Source organism: Cryptotermes secundus, unplaced genomic scaffold (assembly GCF_002891405.2).
Source record: "Cryptotermes secundus unplaced genomic scaffold, Csec_1.0 scaffold28, whole genome shotgun sequence".
In the NCBI taxonomy this organism is placed as follows: domain Eukaryota; kingdom Metazoa; phylum Arthropoda; class Insecta; order Blattodea; family Kalotermitidae; genus Cryptotermes; species Cryptotermes secundus.
The window spans coordinates 335,369-361,954 of NW_019736391.1; the positions used below are offsets into that span (position 1 = coordinate 335,369).

The 26,586-nt window shown below is 40.9% G+C and overlaps 1 protein-coding gene across 1 annotated transcript in view; it reads right to left on the bottom strand.

Moving 5' to 3' along the window:
- Positions 1–13,120, bottom strand: part of LOC111869739 — a 217,657-nt gene extending 204,537 nt beyond the window's left edge. Inside the window, exon 1 of the mRNA XM_033753545.1 lies at positions 12,300–13,120. Within this exon, the coding sequence (XP_033609436.1) occupies positions 12,300–12,635 (336 nt within the window). The 5' untranslated portion in view covers positions 12,636–13,120. The remainder of the gene's footprint in view (positions 1–12,299) is intronic.
- Between the last annotated feature and the right edge of the window lie 13,466 nt (positions 13,121–26,586).

A 26,586-nucleotide genomic window follows, 5' to 3' on the forward strand; every position in this document is an offset into this window, starting at 1 on the left:
TTCTTGACCAGACGTGTTTGAGGAAGTGACTGGATTCATTAGTGTCATTAACGGCTGCCCTCTTCTTCTTGGTCGCTTGCATTCTTTACTTTTCAACCTGAGGATTGAGGCAATATGTTCCTCCGAAATGTCGGTGGATTTTCACGACTACGCGGTCGAATATCTCAGAAGACAACACTCTTCATAATCACGGCTGTGAGAACTTCATGTAAAATTAAATTTTGCTCTTACATGAAAACATGAAACAAAATACTAGATGCCACACGAATGGTAGGGGCTGGAAATTCTTTGGCGTGTTTGCCAGAACGGTAATACCTCAGATACTCAGACTCAGACACACAGATGATTTCAGAAGATATTTCTGCAGATTTTAACCTACCAGAGGACGAATCTGACCAGTCAACTCCATCTGATATGCAGGTCTAGATTGAGCAGAAGCTTGACTTCAAGTTCGTTAGGTCGACGTTATGAAATGTCGACTGACAATGACAAATTTATACGTTTATAATTTTACTTAAGTACAACTGTAAACATATTACGGCAAATACGAATATGTAACTTAAATAACTAGGCAAATAAATAAAAAATTAGTATGTTCAATACAATTTTAGGAAACATATATTGAATAACTCGCAGAATGATTGAAGTGGAAGTCTATCCATCTGCCTGCTTCTCTGTAAGCTCTACACGCCAGGTCACTTGATCGATTTTGTTTATTTTTGGGAGAGGCAGAATGAAGATTTTCGTGTCGTTTTCTTTGGTCTAGTCTTCAAATTTAAAAATTTTGAAAGTTGTATATTCTGTGGAATAACGAGGCGATGCAGTCGCAGAAAAACAATCGACGTTTCGTAGGAACCTGCCTCCTCCGTGTTCAAGTCGAAGAATGAAGCGAGCAGAAAACTGCAATGAAACGGACAGTAATTATGAGCTGATATCTTAAAATTAAAATTCTTATTTTGCTCTTCATTCACACATTTCCTTCCGTCCACATTGCAACCCGTTTTTAACTTCTCTCTCATCCTCACTACATGTTTCGGCCGTACACGGTTTCGCCAGCTGTTCTTCTTTGCTACAATTGTTTCAGTGCGTAGTATAAGCAACTTCACATATCACATGTAAATGTGTTATCTCCCAATTAAAAATTACTAAATTCATTAAACACAATTAAAACTTCAATATTTCTGTTTGGGGGCTACCATTCTTTATCCAGTTAACAATATGTTTGGACTGGTTTTGCAGCAGCATTTGTGTTGCGTATCTGTAGGCTCCAATTGTGTTGCTTCAGGTCACACATATGCCTGTTTCACTGTGTCTTCCCCCTAACTGTTAGTAGCCTTACTTTCGTTCCGTGTATACAGGTCCTACAATATGGACTGAATTCATTGTTCATTTACTTCGTTAAATATAACAAAATTAAAACAAATTTTTTATTGCTAGTGGGGTGGGACTAAGTCCCTTGTACTGCGCCCAATTCTGGCCTATTGTACCAGCCCCAGATGATAGGTGAGGGTGACTGTGGAGCAATTGGCGGAATGAAGGTTGGCAGGGGAAACCGAAGTACTCGGAGAAAACCTGCCCCAGCGCCACTTTGTCCACCACAAATCCCACTTGACCAAACCCGGCATCGAACCTGGGCCGCCGCTGTGGGAAGTCAGCGACTAACCGCTTGAGCTATGGCGCGGCCAAAATAGAACTAAGTAACAGATATTATTATGGTAAGTACGTTGTGTTCATGTACACGCCTTGCTCAATCAGATATCTGTGTAATATTCTAAAACAAAATCCATTTGAGAATTGGGAACACTGTGAAGTCTATAAGAACACTTCTATCTATTCGTACTGTACAAGCAGACATTTTGAATTTGTAATAATTACTGAAATAATTCTCATAGTCAAATTTCTGCTGCATAGTAATGATTTGTTACGGCAATTCATTTTATTATATTTTTCATTATAATATACAATTAGAAACATATGTTATTTCTAAGTATCTTTTAACGTTAACTTCCGTTTTGGCCTTTTTTTTCACAGAAAGAATTAAAAGCAGTAAATAACTTCTATACGTCTGATGTTTCCTTTTACCTCATTTAATTCTTTAAGCCAATTTGAGCAGAATACATGTTGCTCGGCTACCTTGTAACTTGGAGGCAAATAAATAACCCAAACTGCTGCATAGAACACAGCTTCCTAAATAGTTAAGGGCAGAAAAGTTATAAACTTCAGAACACACACGAAATTGGTCTTCAACATTTCCAAAGTTCAAATACTATTCATTTACGAACGATATAGAAGAGCTCTTTGAAAGTCCTGAAACTATTACATGGGCGCCCTGTTAAAACTCTTGTTTCACTGAAGAAGCTGCAAGACCGCTGCAGGGTGAGAAGCTAGAATATATTTAGTCCCATACTTAGCTTCCCATGTAACTCAGAAGTCGTGACGTAATATCAGTTTCCAAGGCAACCATAGCCTGTGGGAAATACCATTGTCAGGAACCATCTATGCTCGAATGTTCATCGGAACGAACCGATACATCGAGAGTGCGTGCGTGTGTGCGTGTTTGTGTGTTTCTGACACCACGCCTCCAAGCCTGAGGCTAGGGCAGCTGCCAAATATTTCAAACTACATGAAAGCCATATCTTGGAGCAGAATATTGTGAACGAATTCTAAGTGGGGATGATATCTTTGCCTCTTTTGCTCCAGATATGCAACTAACGACACTGACAGTCATACCAAAGATTTTCCGTAATGTTAGCTTGCTGCTTAAAGAAACCTTCTAGCGGAACAATTACAATATTATGACGACACTGTGTGCTGTTCTTCTCCTATTGCTCAGGCTGATGAACTCAAAGAGGTCACACGGACCTCAAGTGCAGAATGTATGGGGAAATAAAAAGGTAAAGCTATCCCTGCAACAGGCCGTGGAGGCCCATAGGGTTGTGAGACGTTGAGGGTCCCACATTTTCTAGACAGTCAGCTCACAGATGGCGGTGAGGTTGTAACCCTTAAGTGATGGCCACGATTTACCTCCAGGAAGATTCCTGGTACTCATTTCTGTTAGGGGCTGAGCCGACCCCAGGGCCAGAATGCGGCTGGAAGGATTAAGTAAAAAATTCCGAAGACTTCATCAGGAATCGAACTCGCGAGCTTCCGGCTTGTAGCATAGTGCCTCAACTAACTGCGCTACCGTGCGATACTGTGGTCATGACGAAATATGTATTAATTTGCAACTTGATGGAAACGTGTTGTTTGGGGAAATAATCTAAACATTATCTGTGGTGTGTTTTGAGGCACTTCCGGTATATCAGAGCACGTGTGTAGTATCGAGGGATAGGACAATAGGTCAATAATGAATTTGAGAGGATTGAGAAAGAAGATCTCATGAAGTAAACGAGATACCGTCCTGATATTTGCCTGGAGGGTCTGTGAAAAAACACGAGACTCTCAGTCATGTAAGCCGATGTTCCGCCCGAGATTCAACCAAGAACTTCCAAAATAAAAATCTTTTCGGTACCGACCGCTACAGTAGCCTGCAGGACGAGCAAGAGCGAATTTTAGACAGATCCTTTTGAGAATAAAAAATGGTTCAAAATGTGGTTGAATGGCTGTGTTTGCTGATGTATTTTCCGGTGATATGACAACGCTGTTTTAATTGCGGGGATACTGGACTATAAATTGGAGTAAAGATGAAACTGAATGGAGCACAGATACGGTGATATGACATGTTTAAACACATATACCTGGAAAAAACGAGAAAAAAACAGGGAGTAACATCAATAAAATGTCAGGTAACCCGACAGAGGCTTGAACAGTGTATCTACTGAATATTGTACCAAAATGTTAAAATTCGGTCCAGTTGTGGTGCTTATCTAGAAACCGTGACGCCTCTGCAACGCTTCAGTTTGTTAAGAATTAGCCAAAGAACGCCATAACAGGCATGACTTTTTGCACACCCTACAACAGAAGTAGAGTACAGACGCTAAACTCAAGGAAGAAGAGAAGGAACTCCAAACAACAGCGAAGCGTATGAAAGTCCTGGAACACCGGCCGTAAAAAGATATCAAATCTCAGAGCACCATTAGGGGGGTGGTACGAAACTAAGATAAAAGTTTTCGATAGATAACGCCAAAACCCCACAAAAATCCATAATTGAATCACCAAACTTACCAGATAGAAGCTTAATGAAAGGAAAGTGAAATTATAACTCTTTTGAAAATAATAAAATCTAAGCCTTATACATGATAAGGAAGCCATGTTGATCTCTAATCGTGCAAGTAAGATAACAAGGAGGGATTTCCCTTTCTAACACTCATGTCCCACTGTATGCAATACTGACCCGCATGAGAGATTCTCCCCCTGGTGAGTGTCTCCCTTTCTGTGCTTTGAGCCATGTGCTTGTGTACTCATGGGTTCAGTAATCCATGTAATTTCATCAGTCATGACGCACAATGCCAATCCACAACCCTAAATATTACAAACAAGATACTACACACAGAAAGGACAGTCCTCATTTGCATGTCTTGCCAAAGTGTAATTTAATAAAAAATACCGTCAAAGGTGTTGTCTCTTTCCTGGTTTCGTTCATTTTGTATGCTACTCTGTGTGTATTTCTATTCTAAAGTTTCGTGATGCGTTTCAATTTCATGTGTTGCAATTAAAAACAGAAAAGAAACACAATTAAGTGCTGTCACGACATTCAGCAGTAAAAGTTAAGAAACGCAGTTCTAAATGCTTCATTATAATAAATAATTCTGAAAGACGTAGAGGATACGTTGCTGGAGTGACCAAGCAACACGCCACTCTCAGGTGAACGCGGATCTTTGGAGTAAAGCTGCACTCACTCTAAGTGGATGTTACCAGTGAGCTTCAAGCTTTAATCCATGAATCCTTGAAGATGAAGTTTTCAGGTTCCCAGGGTAGTTATGGTTGTCATGGTGGAAAACAATTGAAAACTCTCACTCCGGGAATTAAATACCGGTACTATAGCCCAACCGATAGATTTTCTTTCTCCTCTCGCTCTCACATTGGAGCATAGGGCTGATTTCTCATTTTCACGATCACTTTTACAGAAGGTAGGACTCCTTAGACGGGTGGTCAGCTCATCGCAAGGCCTGTACCTAAACACATGACAACACAAACACAGAGTAAACGCGTACACACACCAAATATACATGCCTTGTACTGGATTAGAACCCACGATGCCGGTTTACGAGCGAGCCAAAACAGTACACGCCTAAGACCGCTGGGCTACCGTGACCGACAAAGCGATAGATTATTGCATGCTATTAATATTCAACTCTCTCATTATTTAAATAATTCATTACATTAGTTTAATTTTGTTTCATTCTTTCTGAATGTTCAAGATTTTATGACCACTGTCCTGAACAACAATCTTGAAAAATTGTAGCCCAAAATTTCATTCAACGCTGCACTGTACTGACTCTAGAGTTAACAGAACGTTAAATAATCAAACCGCTATTTTAATCCAACCATGAAGTTATTCCAGGGAAAATCATTTATGGATTGAGAGAGACCATGGGGGCCTAAAGTGTAGAGTCTTGTTCGTAACAATTCCTTCCCTTACTGTATTTAAACTGAAAGTAAATGTATCCCTGGGCTTTAAGTACACGTAATTAATTAATCATCATGACACGTAAGGTAGAAGATTTGTCCGTCGATCATAACAATTCTACATTTCCAGTAAATAATGGATAGAGTCTAATGCCGATAAAATCAGCCAGTTTATTAAGATCTTATAATTTGCTACATGTTTCGGTCATTTTTGACCATCATCAGGCGTTTATAAACAGTAAAATGCATCTAATTTCGTTACGGAACTCGCCATGCCTTGTCATGTAAAAGTTCTTACATAGGATTACAATAGCTGGTGTGCTGTGTAAATTTGTAATGGTTAAGTCGGGCCGCGCCATAGCTCAAGCGATTAGTCGCGTTCGAGCAGGGGTCTGGTCAAGTGGGATTTGTGGTGGAAAAAGTGGCGCTGGGGCAGGTTTTCTCCGAGTACTTCGGTTTCCCCTGCCAATCTTCATTCCACCAATTGCTCCACAATCAGAAGTGGTCGCAGTATAAGGGACTTAGTCCCACCCTATAGCAATAAAAATAATGGTTAAGTCTTACTTACTTACTCATGGAGTTGAGCCCTTCTGGAGGAGCTGCCAATTCTGCAGCTACTCAAGAATTTCCCAGTATTTTATGAAACCCGAAGATTCAGTACCGTGTTCACAAGAGCTTTCCACTGGTCCCTATCCTGAGCCAGATCAATTCAGTCCATACCATCCTATCTATCTAAGATTCATTCTAATATTGTCCACCCACCTACGCCTTGGTCTTCCTTATGGCCTCTTTCCTTCTGGCTTTCCCACAATTATCCTATACGCATTCTTCGTCTCTCCCATTCGTGCTACATGACCTGCCCACCTCATCCTACTTGACATGATCATTCTAATTATACTTGGAGAAGAGTACAAGTTATGAAGCTCCTCAATATGCAGATTTCTCCACCTCTCCTGTCATTCTCAAACACCCTCAGTCTATGTTCCTCCCTTACTGTCAGAGACCAAGTTTCACACCCATACAGAACCACAAGCAAAATTATAGTTTTGTATATTCTAATTTTTATGTTTTTGGACAACAGATAAGAAGATTCTGGACTGAATCCTAGCAAGTATTACCCGAGTTCAATCTCCTCTTAATTTCCTCCTGAATCAGGTTTCGATCTGTTATCGTTCCCAAATATCTGAACTGTGCCACATTTTCAAAACATCAATGTTTAAGTCTAGGTAATTTAATTTGTTTTGTATTTCTTTCTCGATAGTAAATAGGATATTATATGTATGGAGTTCAATTGTGTTAAATTGTTCTCAGTACAGGTAGTGTCTTTAATATATATGATAAACAAATCTTCGGGGAATCTGAAATAATCGATGGTGTCCTGTTTTTTAAGTATATCGGTGATGCTGGTATATTCGAGGGACTGCTTAGACATAGACACAATGGAGAAAACAACGGGTATACAACAAATTTCAAGAAGGGCCCCTTATTAAGTATTCAGGAACACTTACACATACACAGCTTCAGTGCACAATTATTACAAATGGACGACAGCTACACTGATATACTCTAAGTCTCTTTGTTGTAATAATCTCTTACAAAAATCATAATTGCTTCCTTTGATTATTATCTAAGTATGCATAATATATTATTTTATATACAATATGTTGTTATTTTTTAGTTCAATTAATCACTTCAAACTATATATATTTACGATATTCTTTTATTACGATAACTAGCATGATGACAATAATATTACTATTATCAAAGAAGTATAAACGCTAAATAAAATCATGCTCTTCTAATTAATTAATTAATACAAATTATATTAAATATCACAAAAATATTAAAATTGAAACCCGCGTAAGAGTAAATTAATATCAACAGGTATAGAAGATCTAGTGCTTCGCGCACAGGAAACGTTGATAGAATAGAGTCTTGATGTGGGAAATACCAATACATATTTCCCAGACAGCTGCAATCTAGAACAGGCTTCCTGTAATGATTAATGATGGAAGAGGGACAGGCGCTCTTATTTATCACACAGCAGCAAAAAATAATGCTTAGCAGGCTGTAAAACTGTTTTGTTGCCTCTTGGTCCACCAGCCATCGTGGGTATCCGTGGTGTAACGAGTATTTCTCCTTCTTCGCGAAGTGTCCTGCTTTATTCGCACTGAGGAACGGGTTTGTTTCTCACACTCCTCCAAGAAACGAAATGCAAGAAAATTAGGTACGATGTCGAGTTGATATAGCACGGGAGCTGTGTTGATATCAGGCGAAAGATTTTTCCGAAATTTGAAAACACAATCTTCCAGAATGCTGAAGGAAGGACGTATCTCCAGAAAGTAATTTTACTATTTACATTGTGATCTTCTTGGATATTCCGGTCTAGAAAACCAAAATTATCGGCCGTTGGGATTCTTTGCGCTGACCACGTGACACCCTCTATCCGCCAACGTTGGCACTAACTTCGCCGATAAGCGGCGTTCGCTCGGCCGGTATAGTTCACTTGTGGAATAAAATCACTAACTTTTTTTTTTCCTTGGATATAATGTAGACTGGTAGGTTGAGAGGAATTCATATCAGGTCTCATAACGAAAAACATTACAGTTTCACTACCGTGAAAACCTAAATATTGTGATATGGTTACCTAAACACTATCCGTTGTGTGAAAACGGCTAGATAAACAAATGAGACATTGCTAGGAAACGCTGGCGAAAGAAACAGGACTGTATTTTCTATTCGGTCCATGCTGAAGCCAGGAAAGAAACTTGGCAAACTGCGAAACTACACCTCAAAGAGTATGGCCTGTTGAGAAGTTCCTCCTAGAAAGAGATGGAACACAACTGCACTTCATGGTCTTTTTTTTTCCTTGGCACTACAGCCCCAGCGGGCCTAGGCCTACCTCCATGAAATCCGTTCACTTCGGTTTTTCTAGATCTTACACATACGGTAGGACCCCTTGGGCGAGTGATCAGCTCGTCGCAAGGCCTCTACCTGTAGACAAACACAGAAAAACGCACACAAACATCCATGCCCTGAGTGGGATTCAAACCCACGATCCCGGCTTCCGAGCGAGCGAATACAGCGCATGCCTTAGACAGCCCGGCTACCGTGACCGGCTTCATGGTCTCTTAGGCCCTAATTTAAACCAATCAATAAAGCCAACGTAATTACAGACTGCTTAGAAAAACAGTTTAGAGCGCATGACTTTTGCGACTGTGACCACAGATGATATGTGGAGGCTTAAGTCGAAGCCCTGCTGGCTACCATTGATGAAGACACTCCTGTTAAAATCCGACAGTGTGAAGTCTCAAAAGAAATAGAGTCCTTGAGATTAGGAGAGATCTGCGGTTATGATTTGTTTAATGTCTCCGGGATCTTCCAAGATAATCTCTTGTAAATTTAACTCTAGTAAACTCATTTCACTCTTGCTTTCTCTGAGAAATGGAAAAGATCATCTTCGGAATTTCATTTAGAAACTTGAAGAATTTATTTTGACTCAAACATGCCAAGAGCCTAATCTGTACTACACAAAGAAGACAATACTGAAAGTACAAAAGCAGGATTGGTGAAAAACTTAAAGACACACATGCATTTCTTAATAGCGATCCTCGGGAAAATCGAATTGCAAGAATTGCCTTCAGATGATGGTTGAAAGCAGAGAAGACCAGTATATATTAATAGTCGTCAAGAAGAGGAAACGACAAACTTGTCAGTTATCAAGTTTCCCGCTTGGAGCCGTGTAAGTATGTCTACATTTTCCTATGTTGCAACTTCTTCATAAGTAGAGACTTTTGAAGGAACGGTTTCCCGTTCGTTGTGGTCTACTAAATGAGTTCAACGATTCTTGGTTTAGAAGTTAATTCTGTACCAAGCAGTGCAAAGGTTTTAGTGGTGGCTAAGAATAATTTTCTTGATACTTCCGCCTTTATAAATGAGGTTATTTTCCAACGTTATTGTCACAGACAAAGGTATAACTTAGAAATTCGTAAACATTGTCACAGATTTAATGTCAGCGTAGTAATTGAAAAGCACGAACAATAGGGAAAGGCGAGAGCAAGGCACAAAGGAGAACAACATCTGTTTATAGCAGAGCTTGTTAAAGCTTCAGGAAATGTAACATATTTCAGAGGATTACAATAAACCCCAACTTGGACAGGGAGCTACGTATCCTAGCTTTAAAACCGGCAAATACGGCAGACATGTAAACCGGAAGTTACAAATCTTTACGAATCACTTCGCCATAATTCTCCAATTTAATGCTTTATTTTTAAAGAAAAGAGTAAGACACAGGGGTTGCAGCTATACATCGGAGTACATCAAGATTCCAGGAAATTCCGGGAAATTAAAAGAAATTTTTAATTGTAAACGATAACTTTTGAATGTTCTCGGTTTTTCAGACCAGATATATAGATACATTTCACCCAGTATTGAACCCTGGTTTTGCATTAGCAAAGCTGTGCCGAGTTGAAAGATAAACGAGAACAATACAATTTTCTTACTAAACTATTTAATTTTTATACCGGCTAAGCTGTGTCGGTCAGGGTTGAATGACCATTAATTCGTAGTTCATTTTGGGCTCGATTTTTGGTCGAGGATTGCAACTTTTCTGAGCCGTTACAAGTGTTAAACTCTTGATCATCTGATTTAAGTTTGTCTATATATTGCTGTCGACACGAAAACTTCCGCTAAATGAAACTGAGAACGCGGCATGTTTTTAAGGCCGTAACAGGCCAATAAGCAACTGCGTACTGATTGTCAGCGAGGAGCAAAAGGATAATGTAAATAGTTCAGTGATGAAGTGTTGTGATATGGTAGAATCAGTTCATAATGATTTATTCGTATTATGACTGTTACAGCAAAAACCATGTTAATTTTGGAGACCTCAAGACGTTAAAAATATTGTAACGTGTATAGATAGGCAACGGCGCGGTAAGGTCAGTAACAATCAGCGCAACAATGGACTGGGGAAATAGTCATAACGTGACTTGTTTCCTGTGTGGTCTGCTTTACGCAACAATAGAACAATATTTTCTGTGTGTGGTCCATGCTGAGAAGATACGAGAGAATACAGCAATGGGAGTTGACCTCACTTGAATTGCGAAGTTCCAAGGGAACAGCAGTGTGGCCAGAAGAAGAAGTAGAACACTTAGCGTGTGACGTTAAGGCCGCGCCATAGCTCAAGCGGTTAGTCGCTGGCTGCCCACCGCGGCGGACCGGATTCGATCCAGGGTGTGGTCAAGTGGGATTTGTGGAGGACAAAGTGGCGCTGGGGCAGGTTTTCTCCAAATACTTCGGTTTCCCCTGCCAATCCTCATTCCACCAATTGCTCCACAATCAACTTCACCTATCATCTGGTGCTGGGACAACAATCCAGAAGTGGCCACCGTGCCGAGTGGACTCAGTTGGACTCTACCCCCCACTAAGCGTATTAAAAAAATAATTAGTGTGTGACATTACATGTGCTGGTTACAGTAATCTTGAGAGTGTAAGAACTAATTGTAGTTACGACTAGTGATGAACCAATAAACCTATTCACCACTACAAACCCTCGTCTTCGTCGCTGAAATACGTGACAATATAGACGGAAAAGCGTCTCTTAACGTCATGTGATTAATAGAATTTAATAATGAACCTATTCCAGCTAATATATTTACATGCTTCAGGTAGTACTGATAATGTATATTTCATGAGTGATTTCTGATGGGTTTCATTACTTTAACCAATGGAAGCAAGTAGTAAAACTTTACTTTATTTAATACACGTATAATGTAATTTTTTAATTAACTTTTCATGGAACCAGTGATAAAATGAAACACAGAAAGAAATTAAGAGTAGCAGCACAAATTATAAAAAATTAAGCAAGCCAACATACTCAACAAGACGCTGCAATTTGGAAAATAAAATTACACATGTAAATCACTTAGGGTGTAGGCCTAAACACGATAAATACTGCATGTTTTGTTTTGTAATTAATACGCAATGAGGATGTGGCTCAAATACAACTGTATTTTCTTACAGGTAGAATGTAAGGATAATTTGTATAAAAAATTTAAGTTATAATTAGGTAATTTTGTACACGAATAATGCAAGCGTTGTCCCTGTATAGCCCATTAGAATACATTTTTATCAACGTTTCAAGTTTAAGACTAGTAATGCAAAATTATTTTTATGTCACACCGTTTTATATATGGAATTTTTAAGATAATTAGGAAAAATGAGTAAATAAAATTCACTAAAATCTCCTTATAACATCAACAGCTTAACGTTTGCTGTAGCTGGTTCTCTGGGCATTTTATAAACAGTGAACAACAATATAACAGGTTGTATTGTACTAAAAATTAACTGTGCGACGTGCAATTATAAGTAAAGTTAATTAATACCACTTAATTTTAATTTAAATCTGCAAATTTCAATGTTGAATTCGTTGTTATGAAAAGAAAACAGGGATATTCACAGACAAAATTATGAATATTCGTTTTGATAAACGAAAATGATACCTATCTAATTCTGTCATGTAAAACCTCTGTTCTAATCACAATTACACTATCATTCTCAACCTAATTTTCTCCCCACTTTTACTGAAATCGTGTAATCATCATGAAACGAAACATTATTCGCCTACGCAGCTCACTCTGTGAATGGTGTGTTCTGGAGGCAGGCGAGACCGAAGCGGCATGCAGCAAGCTATACATAGCAGAGAGCACGTGTCGAGCCTTCATGCTTCTCACCTTGCTGGGGTACCCGTTGTATCTCAGCAGTTTCTTGCAACACTTGCCACGGTTCTCGTAGTAAAACATCTGGACCATGCTGGTAGCTGCAGTGTTACTCGGAGACGTAGTTGCCAGGGACAATGCTGGCGAAGGGTGGCGTTGTTGTTGTTGTTGCTGCTGTTGTTGGTGATGGTAATGGTGTTGCTGCTGCTGTTGTCTCCTGATCGGAATACAAAAACAGGAACAACATCCACCTCCCGGCAGGAACCAGAAGGAAGAACTGGAAGCCTCTGTCGAACGATGGTCTTCGGGTGTCGTAAGCCCCTGTCTTGTTTGCCTCATACCCTCAACCATTGACCCCAGGCCCAAGCCTCGGGGACACTTTTCCTAATATACTTTACAGCAATGGTAGACAGGAAAGAGGGGGGAGAGGAATATAAAAAAACAACAAACAAAAGACAGATCTCCCAACACAACACCGCCCTATTTCTGAAGAAAAAAAACTCCTCCCCTTTACACCCACCACTACTTTCGCTAATTCTGTTTTTCTTCTCGGACTCTTAACACCAATGATCCTAAAAATCGTCTCTCCCCCCACTTTCTCTTTCTGCCAGCTACAGTCACATTTATAAAATTAATTCTAGTCTCCCTACCCCTTTGTGCGTCTTTTCCCTTTTCCTTTTATTAAAAATAAACCATTAAATTGAAGCCAAAGAAAGTCCTCTAGTTCTCGGATGGACACGTCTGGAGTCGAACCTCGCTACTCAGTTACTGAAAATATCTCCGCTTGTTTGAATAGTCGGTAGCGACGCCCGTTCAGAGAGCGCTCGCAGCCCCACTCAGTGTGGGCTCCTGCTGAATTTGCACCACCACCACCACTAGTATCATACGCAGCAGCATCCAGCCCCTCTCCGTGCCAGCCGACTCCCTCCACACCCTCAACTACACCCGTCACTGCAACAGCGAAATAAGTGCCAATACATTCCCCACTTACTTCAACATATTACAACCTGTTTGTCACCGAGAAATAAATTACTCTTCCCATTGTGACTCTCTGAAGTTTAAAGTCTGTAGTTGGGATATCGGATTACAGCTAGCGCGAAGGAATTCACCAAATAAAATGACAAATACATGGTTTGAATGAAAAATGTGTCTGACGTCTAATTTATCTGGCAGAGAAGTTTATTCAAAGGAAAATATTTCATAAGTTGTTTACGTTACGAGTATAACGTATTTAAAGGAACTAAGCTCATCTTCTAATGCCGCTTTAAATCTCGCCAAAGGCCTGGATATCAATTCGTGTTTTCATCATTTCTAATCATTCTACTGACTACCATCCTCAGAGTTTCAGCTGTGGGCGTCTCTAAAGCAATCCACAGCAAGGAGGCAGAATTGGGGCACAATTTCAGAATGTGTGTGGGTGCTAGTGAAGAAATATTTAGAAAATGTAATTTGAAGATATTAAATCCGGAAGTTTATTACCAGAAATTAAGAATAAAGAAGTGATAAGCAACTTTGATTCTCAAGACTGGTAATCTGAAAACCTTGGGCCCTTGCCTGTGCAACACACCAAATTGTAACAAACGTCTAAATTTCACAAAATACATGTTTATAATTTGTCTTCAAGTAACATAAGATACTGGTATTACATAACAGATAACTCCGTGGCTTTAGCCCGCAAGCGAACTATACCGACCGAGCGACCGCCGCTTGTTGGATAAATTAGTGCCAACTTTAACGGATAGAGGGTGTCGCGTTGTCAGCGCAACGAATCCCTACGGCCGTTAATGTTGGTTTTCTAGACCGGAGCCGCTATTTCCTTGAAATAGCTCCTCAATTATCCTCACGAGGCTGAGTGGACCCCGCTCGCATTTTTTCGACTTTATGGTTAGACGAGCATTAGACCACGAAAACCAAGTGTTACTATATGCACCAGGAGCTATATCACAAAAATTTTTGTATTCTGCTTCGCAGAGTAAATTTGTGTGTCTCATATGTGTCTCACAAGAAACAGCCACTACTTCCCAAACAGCATTAGCCGATTGACGAACTGTATATTATTTGGAATAAATTCAGTCTTTAAAAGTACGAGTCTGAAGGCTCCCAGAACCATCATATAGTAAGATATGGTCATGAGTCCCGCGGGAATAGGAACCAAGCATAACTGTGCTGCCGAGGACCAGCAGCAATTTAGCAGTCAATCATTCAATCACTCTTTAAAGGATTAATGCTAAACTTGGGACTACTTCCTTGATGCCAAAGTATTCAAATTTTAGGTTTATACTGATAATACTGATAATTTTAGTCCTTTTTGTGAAATGTGTTTATCTGTGAGAATACTACCTTCCCTGGATTGATCTACTTCATGGGGTTATTTACTTATTTAGTTAATCAGCCACAGATTAGACAGTACTGGATTTGACATACATCTCATTTTAATTCTTTAGCAGTCTTTCATGAATGCATGTAGGATATTGGTATGAAAGCCAGAAGGAAAGAGACCACTGGAAAGACCAAGACGTAGGTGGGCGGATAATATTAAAATGGATCTTAGAGAGATAGGATGGGATGGTATGAATGGATTGATATGGATTAGGATAGGGGCCAGTGGAAGGCTCTTGTGAACACGGAAATGAACTTCGGGTTCTAAAAATGTTTGAAAACTCTTGAGAAACTGCACAACTGGCGGCTTCTCAAGAGGGGCTCAGCTACAAGGAGTTAGTCAGTTAGTTAGTTAGAATTACTAAAGATATGCAGTGTTGAATAATGTGCAATGATGGGCAAAAGGATGATGAATTGGGAAAGGTCTGGAACCGGCATTCGTGGCAGATTTCAAGGTTAGTCTGCTACCTGTATATTGGCCTAGAGAAACTTGGTTTAACCATTCTAATTCTGTCAAAATAAGTATTCAGATCATGACCAACGCATTACGAAAACAGTGAAATCTCGGTTTGCTCTATTTACTGCATACACAACGAAGTTTCCCATGATTTTCTGACATACTTGTATTTGTCTGGTGTGTTATGTTGGGAATGGGATAAATGAATTGCTACGGGAAAACTGCTTTAGCCTAGTTAATTTTCTATCACTGAAGTTGACAGCGGGGATTCTTGGAAGCCATAAACCTTACAACAGAATATTAAGGACAACATTTAATCTTGTGAACCCGGAGTACGGTGGAAGCGGTGGAGTTCTGATGTGCATTGTTCTTCGCTTCAAGCAATAATATACTATTCAATAATTGAAGAAAGCAGTCTTCTGGGATTTGGCACCGTGTATATGTGGTGCTAACCGATGTTTCGGAGGAACGTATCGCCTCCATCTTCAGGGTAGAAGAAAAAATATAAGAAATCTGCAAGCTAAGAGGCCATGAGAACCGGTAAAAGCAGACTGCTACTCCACCGCTNGAAACAAGATGTTTCAATGTTATTTTTTCTGAGTCTTATTCTATATCAATTAAATTAAATTGATTTGGAATTTCTAACAGAAAAAGAAGAGTATTTTAAACATCAACTGCAGTTTTCTATGATGTGACGTCATTAGTTCGATTTCAGCGTTTCAGAGGAACCTGCTGCCTCCATCTTCAAAGCTGAAATCTGGAAGATAAATGAAGATGCTGACAACAGATTTTTCTGGAACATTTTGATTTATCTACCAAACTACACTGCGTCAATTCTCAGAAGATATTATTCTTGTTTCTCGCCACTGTAAGCACCTCAAAGGTCACTGCAAATGTAGTTTATGATAAAACAAAAATCATGTTACTTACTTACTCACTCATGGAGCTGAGCCCTTCTTGAGGAGAAGCCAAATCTGCAGCTACTCAAGATTTTCCCAGGAATTTAAAGAACCCGAAGGTTCATTACAGTGTTCACAAGAGTCCTCCACTGGTCCTTATCCTAAGCCAAATCAATCACATAAATCACGTAACGGTAGTTATTTCACTTTTGCCCACATACTCTGGGGATCGTTCATCTCATTCTAGAACCTATATCTAGCACGTTATCTGTCTTTGTCTGGAAACCGACTGGAGCAGAAAAGGGATGCTGCATAACGCAAGCGCAGAAGAGGCCAGTACGTGACAACAGCTTGCGAAAAAAGAGAGGGAACAGCGAGCGAGAGAGGGTAAAGGAAAATCTTAAACAGAGAAAGAGACAGGAGAAGAATCCAACTTTGATACCATGGGGTAGAGAAGTGGAGGCCAAGATACGTCTAAAGAGCGATAAAAGTGGAGACACACATGATTACAGTGGCGTATCGAAGGAAGATGTTAATGAATTGAAGAATATTTCTCTCTCACTCACACGCACACCAGAATCAAAACAAACCGAGAAATGTGAACCCCATAACAACTTGGGACCGTTTACCCCCGTAATCTACCAAGTATTAATGCTGTGGGTCACAGCTCTTCTTAATTAGCTAACAGTGGCTCAGAGAGTTAAGAATTCTTCTCCTTTTATGGAAACCGAAGATTAATTATCGTGTACATGTAAGTCTGTAACGGATCTTATCCTGGGCCAGGTGAATCCAATCCTCACCCTTTACCCTAGTTCTATATGATTCAGTCTATCCATCTACATCTAGGTATCTCAAGTGGTTTTCTCTTTTCTGAATTTCTAAATAAAATTCTAGGTGCCAACTGTCTCAAAGTCGCATTTAAAAGCGAAAACTCTTAATAAAAGTCTAAGATGTCACTAGAAACGATAATTGACTTCATTGTGACTCTGGGTGATTTATAAGACGGGTTTTGGATTGAATGATTGGATTTATTGCACCTTACACACTGAACTCGGGACTACAGGCAATACAGCGCTATCGCTGTTCTACACACTTTGCAGTTCACCGTTACACACGCACTAGAGTTCTCAGTTTTCACTATTCGTCTTCAGGCAAAGGATTTATCACAGCCTCACTGTAACTTCAAATCACACATGGAGTCTTCTTTTCACTGCCTAATTCCTATCTTTCCATTATCCTGCAGCTGCCAATTCCGAAGGATCGATTCGACTACGCTCGACTACTACTCCTCTGTCTTTACTCTTCAAGCGACTTTCTAGTCCCTTTAAAACCCCTCGGCACGTGCCCTACAGAAAACGCCGTCTTCTATTTTTAAGGATGCGTGTTTACTGATCCGTTACCTAGTAATGGATGTCCTAATGACGGGTGAGCTTGTGTTGCGGGAATATGTTTACTGACCCCTTGCCTAGCAAAGATTATACACGTCAGAAAACTGTAAACATTACCAATATTTCCTTCGGGTGTCTTCTACCTTTCCCGTGACTGCTGACGTTAAGTTCTGACGACGTACGAAGCCCGAATGACTAATTATTGATAATTAATTGATTAACTAATCAATTAACTAATTAACTAATAATCAATTGACGCTTTTGTTTCTCCTTGCTTCATATGTCTTCGGTAGAACATGGCTAGATGTTACAGAACTGCCACACTTTGGCTTGTTATGGGTACGATTTACAGCTGCAGAAGGAACTGAGGAAGAAATTGTCACACTGAAGAATTCTCCCGTCTCCTAGGATATAGCGCCTTGTAGGCCGATAAAAGTCAACCGATGTTTCAGAGGAGTATACCTCTTCCATCTTCAGAGTCAAATAGTAAGCCAAGCAGGAAGCCGGAAGAACTGTGCTTTGTACTTGCTCTGTGGTGGTTTCGTGTTTGGTGTACACTTCGACCCTGAAGACTGAGGCGATATGTACTTCTGAAACGTTGGTTGGCCTTTACCGGACTGCATGACATATCGCAGAAGACGGAACTCTGCATAGTCACTGGGGTGAGAACTTCAAACCAAATTATTACTTTCATAAGAACTGAGTATGCCTTTCAATTCGTCGTCTGTAGCGCCTTTTTCCAGTATTTTAAAAATGTATATGAACACGATTTTTACTTATAATGCTTAATTATTATCCGATGACACAATTTCAATGCTGTTTGAATAGCAACATTCCAGCACAATCTTATACAAGACGGAAGGGCGTCCAATAGCCCAGGCGGTTAGTCGTTGGTTCCCACCGCGGCGCCATGGGTTCCAGCCCGGGTCTGAACATGTGGGATCTGTGGTGGACAAAGTGGCATTTGAGCAGGTTTTCTCCGAATACTTCGGGTTTCCTTGCCAATCTTCATTCCACCAATTACTCCATAATCACCTTTAACTATCATCCCGGGGCTGGTACAACAGGCCAGAAGTGGCCGCAGTACCAAGTGAACTCAGTAAAACACCATACCTATCTGTGCATTTGTGAGTTAATGAAGAAGTGGACGAACAGAGTGAGTAGAAGGCAGGATCTGAAATGGCTGTTGCAGTTCAGTTAACATAAATCAAAGTGTAAATAACGTAATTTTACAAACGACCTCTGTTTTTTTCCCCTTGGCACTACAGCCCCAGTGGGCCTAGGCCTACCTCCATGAACTTCTCCGTTCACTTCGGTTTTTCTACATCTTACACATTCGGTAGGACTCCTTAGGCGGGTGATGAGCTCGTCGCAAGGCCTCTACCTGTACACAAACACAGAAAAACGCACACAAACATACATGCCCTGAGTGGGGTTCGAACCCACGATCCCGGCTTCCGAGCGAGCGAAGACAGTGCACGCCTTAGACCGCTCGGCTACCGTGACCGGCATAAACGACCTCTACTCTCATTTTATTTGTTTTACAACTATGATGCATCTCATTACTTCAAATTTTTTACATGAACAATTTCTTATTTTGCTGAACAAACTATTCGATATTACACCTAGGTTACGAGCTAAACAGTCGAGTAATGTGAGTTCGATTCCCGACAAAATCAGGAGATTTCCTCTTCTCGACAGGGCCCTACCAGACTCTTATCTAGTCGGTACCATAATGCAATGCCATTAAGCTGACCATTCGCCTCCCTCTCGTACAAAAGTTACGAATGTGTACAGAAATTCCCTCATCTGTCTTCATAGCTTGGAGCACAATGAAGCACGGGAACATACATAACGCGTGATGAGATCAGTACAGTGTCTGTAGCGATTCGGTGAAGCAGGTCCTTCACATCTGTTGCCCACTAGGTGTAATCGCAAAATATTTTAAAACCCCGCATTACATCAAACGCGTTTAATATCCTGAGCATCTCTAAATTTAATCACGAAGGTCAAGTGTACGGAAGATTAACAAAACTCCAAAGTACATGACCCGTTTTTGTCAAAATAAATTTTTAAACCCGCAAGAGGAACACCCGTAACAGATTAAACAGAGGCTATATAATGGCGTTATGCGCAGCCCTTATTATAATTTATTTACTTTTATTTAGTGACGCTGTTGGCAGCCCAGATTATGTAGCGTCCAAATCTAGGATCATTAATAAATAACTAATCTTAAAGGATATGAAACAAAATCTTCGTAGCCTAATTCATTAAAGTATTTACTTGTGCTTAATTATTTCAACACCACGCAATGAAGACGTATGGGAGAGTTAATATATAGTCCCATAGTTCTTGACTTCGGGGCTAGATGGTGTCATAAGTGGTCAGTTTCACGTTATGACCGCTTTAACCCCGGGGAAGGAGCACCGGTAGACATTTAACAGGAGGCTTGCTGATTCCCAGAGCCGGTCTGGACGATGCGGAGATGAGAAAAATCTCTCACATTTTGATCCAGTTTGCACTTTGTGAAAACAATGCGCACAGGATTTAACACAAGTCTCTGTTTAGTGCGGTAATCCTTCTCCACACTACATAGGCTTGTCCTTGCCTGCGACTTCCTACTTCATTTCACAGCTAAGCATAATATAAATTCGGTTTCAGAAACTGGATCTGTTTCCGTCCTCAGGTAAGGGGGGGGGAGAGACACCTACTGAGTTGGGTCCCTTAGAAAGAGCTAACCTCCTGTGATCGAGTTTAGCTCTTTTTAAAAATGGCCCAGTGATTGAGTTTAGTTCTTTCTAAGGGCCCCAACAGGTTAGCTGTCCTCTCCCTTCCACACGTGAGGACAGAAACAGGCCCAGTCTCCGAAACGCCGTATTTTCTAGTTCCTAGAATACAGGATGAGGGACAAAGTCCAAAAAAACAGTGATTCTGAGTATAAAGTGGAGGTTTGGATTCCATTTAACATGTATTCAGCAACCCAAAACAGACAACCATGCCAGAAATAGTTTAGTCTTGTTCACGTAATGCATAAAAACGGATTCCAGGTCCTGCTCTTAAATAATAACCTAAGAGACAAGGGCGATCATTGAAAAGATGGCTGATAAATAGAAACAAGCTCGAGTCTACTCCTCAAAGAGGAAAAAAAAGAAGTAAGTAAAAGTATCCCTGTAATAGGCTGTGGAGGTCCATAGGGTTGTGAAATGTTGAGATTCCCACATTTTCTAGACAATCGGCTCACAGATAGCGGCGAGTTTATCAGCTTTACGCGCCGGCCGCCCTTTACTCCCAGAAATATTCCTGGTACTAATTTCTGTTAGAGGCTGAGTCGACCCCAGGTCAATAGTGCGGCTGGAAGGATAAGGTCATGGTTTATGTTGACCGTCTTACAGTGTATACACTTTTTCACCTTATTCTTCACTTCCACACTACATGTTTCAGCACTAATGTGCCATCTTCAGGTGTCTTTATGCACGTTAAACTATTGTACTGCATGCCATAATGTCTTCATTCTAAAATGACTAAAATCTGTATTCGTCANATTTCTGTCTGAAAATTGTGCTGCGGCCTATACACGCACGCGGCCTAGACATGCGTAAATACGGTATATTTATGTATCGTGTTCTGTGTTATGTTTTGCTCCTGTTACTGCATGCGTTGTACTGCTGGATCTGTGTGTCAACATAAACCATGGACATGAATCAGTGTAACAGGACGCTAAAATATAACATGGATAAGATCAATTAAAAATTCCAATGACCTCGTCGGGATTCGAACCCGCGACCTCACGTCATGTAGCAGTTTCTTACCCAACAATGCTACCGCGAGCCCCAAATAATGATCATTAAACGAATTAAAGTTGCCTGTACACGTCACTGATTCGTAAGTGGAGAAACGCGAAAGCGAGAAGAAATTTGAGGGTTGGGTGAGAGAGATACGTGAACAATGGTTATGGAATGGGGTACAGTGATATAAATGAGAGAATGATAGTATTGCGTAGCGTAACCAACTCCCTGACTGCCCAACAGACGATTCTAGGTTGTAGAGTGATTTTCCCTTCAAGAGAAACGTATAAATGAAGAGAGAAATGCGCCAGATGGGGTGGGGGGGTGGAATCATCAATAGCGCCGAAAAATATACATACTCATATTTCGAAAAGTAGAACAGCATTAACGAAGCGATGAATATATTACGAATAAAAAATTGGAAATGAAATGCGAATTTTATTTTAGATGGAGGAGAAATAAAAATAAATGGTTCAGTTGGAATAAGAAAAGTTGTATTGAACTTCTTCCATCCCTTTCAACTCCATAAATCGATTTATTTTCTAAAGAAATCCGTCAGTATAATTGGCGGATTGGATTGGATTGGAATGTCGAACGGGAAATGAAGTTGAATTTAAAAAGGCTAAGCCAGGAAAAGTGAGTGGAGAGGCAGAGGAAATAATGAATGTCTGATGAAGGGACGAATCATGGTAGAAAAGATGTACGCTGAATAGCGGCCTATCTGGGACGAATGCAAGTAGCTTAGAATGATGAGAGTAGGGAGTTTAGCCCCTCTACAGACCAGAATATTCAGTGCTTCAAGAAAAACTTGTATTGGCTCACAAAACTATTTCTAGTAACGGCGTAGCGTCTGTCTGAGGCTTAGTCTGAAGAGAGAAAACCTGGATCACACTACAAAAACAAAAAGAAACTCCGTGACTTGTAGTCCGCAAGCGAACTATACCGACTGAGCNTAGTCTGAAGAGAGAAAACCAGACCAGAAACACTAATTAGATCGTGAGTGGTTGATATTAGTGGATCACACTACAAAAACAAAAAGAAACTCCGTGACTTGTAGTCCGCAAGCGAACTATACCGACTGAGCTACCGCAATTTGTCGGCGAAGTTAGTGCCATCTTTAGAGGATAGAGAGTGTCGCAAGGTCAGCGCAACGGATCCCCATAGCCGTTGATGTCGGTTTTCTAGACCGGAGCCGCTATTTTCTTGAAATATCTCAATTATCCGTACGAGGCTCAGTGGACTCCGTTCCAGACCCAATACTTCTCAGAAAATATGGTAGCGCCGAGAATCGAAGCCGGGACCTCTGGATCTATAACCAGGAACTCTGACCACTAGACCACAGAGCCGCTTCTCGGCGTCTTGGCTAAGATCAAAGTGTAATCACAAAAAAACATTGATTTCTCAATCGTTAACACATTTAATATTTATATAATATTCATACTGTGATGTAACCTGAAGAGTAGAGTTGAAATAGAGGGTCACTGATAGGCAATGGCGGCAAAAACGTCACTCAAAATTATGTATGTGGGAAACGGTATATTAAGCGGCCTCCGTAGTCTAGAGGTAACGTTCCCACCTCATGACTCGTGGTACGCGGGTTCAAATACCCGGCGGAGGTCGTCGAATTTTTAAGGGCGGAAAAAAATCAGGGAACAAGTCCTCCGGGAGGGACTTTAAGCTGTGTGTCCCGTGTCGTAACTTTACGGCACGTAAAAGAACCTCATATCCCCAAAGGGGATCACTGAGCCAAATTCCAGGACGTTTCGCCCCAACAATAGCCTCTAAGGCCTCTGATAGATGGGGGAAGCATTATAGACACCGCTAAGCAAGTGGCCGAACTTGCTTGCTCGGCGGGACTGATGGTACGCACCATTTATCGGTAGGGTATAGAGACTGGTAGAATATCATAGAGGGAAGCACAATAGATCAAACTGGTCACAGTGCATGGGGAAACCCACCCTCTCTAAATAACTAACTAACTAACTAACTAACTAACTAACAGTATTTTATATATGTGGCCCGTGCCTAGGTAACGAGGAGCAACGGGACAAGCCAGGCAGTTGCAGTCATGAGTTTCTTGTGAGGTAGTTGCCATCCAGGAAGGACATGAATACAGAAACAGAGGAATATCCATTGTTGGAAGCCGTAATCTAGCAACGTCTAGTGAAGACGTGTAAAATTTTATGTGTGTTGCAGTAGAGTGATCTGTAGCGTGTGTTGATCCGTGGTACTTTCATAGTTACCTACAGTTACGAGATTATAAGTGTTCAATAAATCCAATTATTAATTCAAACCCCGTGTCTCTTCACTTACGCGTGAAAGTGCTTATAAGATATTTCGTTTAGATACAGAGTCCATATGAAGGTAGAACTAGAGGCCCTTTTGGTGACGTACTTTATGCGGCCCCACAATTAATCTGCACATGAAACACGGGGATACATGTATATTTTACGTGTACAGGCATGAATGCAATTTAAATTCGCCCCTTAGTTGAGACGGAATAGCCCACTCTGTAACACGAGTGACTTTGATTGCACAATCGGGGTTTGAGTCTCAGTAGGAGATATTTATCTTTCTGCTACCATGTCCAGTATATCCCTGGAGCCCATCCATCAATAAAAGAAAGGACTGAAGCATATGTGCGGTTTCCTGGAACTGTTGCAATATTGTACTGAGTGGCGCAATTAGCGTGACAAATTCCCAGAAATAATTTACACTCCGATGTACTATACAGAGTGTCCCAGGAGTTTGGTGCCGTATTTCAGGAGCGTACTGAGGGTTCCCTATAGAAGAACTTTGAAATAGGAACCCACGCCCGCAAACGTAAAATAGCAGCGCTAGGGCGGAATTTAAAACCATTTCGTTTAAACTTGGCGCATCAGTGTCGAACTGCATTGCATAGAGGAACAGCCATCGACCAGCACTCGTGCCATTGCCAAGATTGTGGGGACATCAAAATCAAGTGTTTGGAGGATCCTGCACGACCAACAGCTTTATTCGTATCATCCAACGTGAGTCCACGACGTAGGTCCAGCTGACTTAGTACCGCGAGTTCAATTTTATCAGTGGATACTGAACCAGTGTTTACATCAGCCAAACTTCCTGAATCACGTGTTCTTCACAGACGAAGCGCGGTTTACAAGGGATGGCTAGTTCAACTGTAGAAGCAGCCAGGTTTGGGCTGACGAAAACCCCAACGTTACTGTAGTTGGTTACCACCAGACGCAATTTTCTGTCAATGTCTGGGCGGGCATCATTGGCGATCACTTTTTTTGGATATTTTGAATTGTTTCCTACTGCAGTACACAGTACACAGCACACAGGAACATATCAAACCATAAGCCATACAACCTCAAGCTGACGTCTCCCATCTTCAGGATGAATTAACAAGGAGGAGTTCAGCATTTTATATCAAATATTTTAACATTTTAGCGTTTTAACTTAAAAATAGGTTCGGATGAAAAGTGAGAACTTGAGAGTGTACTCAACTACCTTAGCATGTTTTGTGCTTTTACACGTCAACATATCGTNGGCGGAATTTAAAACCATTTCGTTTAAACTTGGCGCATCAGTGTCGAACTGCATTGCATAGAGGAACAGCCATCGACCAGCACTCGTGCCATTGCCAAGATTGTGGGGACATCAAAATCAAGTGTTTGGAGGATCCTGCACGACCAACAGCTTTATTCGTATCATCCAACGTGAGTCCACGACGTAGGTCCAGCTGACTTCGTACCACGAGTTCAATTTTATCAGTGGATACTGAACCAGTGTTTACATCAGCCAAACTTCCTGAATCACGTGTTCTTCACAGACGAAGCGCGGTTTACAAGGGATGGCTGGTTCAACTGTAGAAGCAGCCAGGTTTGGGCTGACGAAAACCCCAACGTTACTGTAGTTGGTTACCACCAGACGCAATTTTCTGTCAATGTCTGGGCGGGCATCATTGGCGATCACTTTTTTTGGATATTTTGAATTGTTTCCTACTGCAGTACACAGTACACAGCACACAGGAACATATCAAACCATAAGCCATACAACCTCAAGCTGACGTCTCCCATCTTCAGGATGAATTAACAAGGAGGAGTTCAGCATTTTATATCAAATATTTTAACATTTTAGCGTTTTAACTTAAAAATAGGTTCGGATGAAAAGTGAGAACTTGAGAGTGTACTCAACTACCTTAGCATGTTTTGTGCTTTTACACGTCAACATATCGTAGCAGCGTCCACACGACAAACAAAATTGTGAACATCAAAAACAGCGACAGTGTTTCCATAATTATAGCAAGTGCCTCTGATGATGGTTGTGTCAAACCGAAACATGTAAGGCAGAAATAATAATAAAAAGTGACCTACAAATTGTTACACTCGACGGACCTTCTATTAACTTTGTGACTTTTTTGGGCCTTTCCTCCTACCACCGCGACTAAATGGGCCCTTTTACAATTTGTTCCTGGAAGACGTGCCACTGATTGTGCGGAGGCAAATGTGGATACAGCNGGTTTACAAGGGATGGCTGGTTCAACTGCAGAAGCAGCCAGGTTTGGGCTGACGAAAACCCCAACGTTACTGTAGTTGGTTACCACCAGACGCAATTTTCTGTCAATGTCTGGGCGGGCATCATTGGCGATCACTTTTTTTGGATATTTTGAATTGTTTCCTACTGCAGTACACAGTACACAGCACACAGGAACATATCAAACCATAAGCCATACAACCTCAAGCTGACGTCTCCCATCTTCGGGATGAATTAACAAGGAGGAGTTCAGCATTTTATATCAAATATTTTAACATTTTAGCGTTTTAACTTAAAAATAGGTTCGGATGAAAAGTGAGAACTTGAGAGTGTACTCAACTATCTTAGCATGTTTTGTGCTTTTACACGTCAACATATCGTAGCAGCGTCCACACGACAAACATAATTGTGAACATCAAAAACAGCGACAGTGTTTCCATAATTATAGCAAGTGCCTCTGATGATGGTTGTGTCAAACCGAAACATGTAAGGCAGAAATAATAATAAAAAGTGACCTACAAATTGTTACACTCGACGGACCTTCTATTAACTTTGTGACTTTTTTGGGCCTTTCCTCCTACCACCGCGACTAAATGGGCCCTTTTACAATTTGTTCCTGGAAGACGTGCCACTGATTGTGCGGAGGCAAATGTGGATACAGCATGACGTAGCCCCGGCACACTTCAGCATTTTATCACAAGACTATCTGGATGCTGCTTTTTATGGTCGTTGGATAGGAAGAGGGGGCCCAGTGCCTTGGCCACCCCGANTTTTTGGATATTTTGAATTGTTTCCTACTGCAGTACACAGTACACAGCACACAGGAACATATCAAACCATAAGCCATACAACCTCAAGCTGACGTCTCCCATCTTC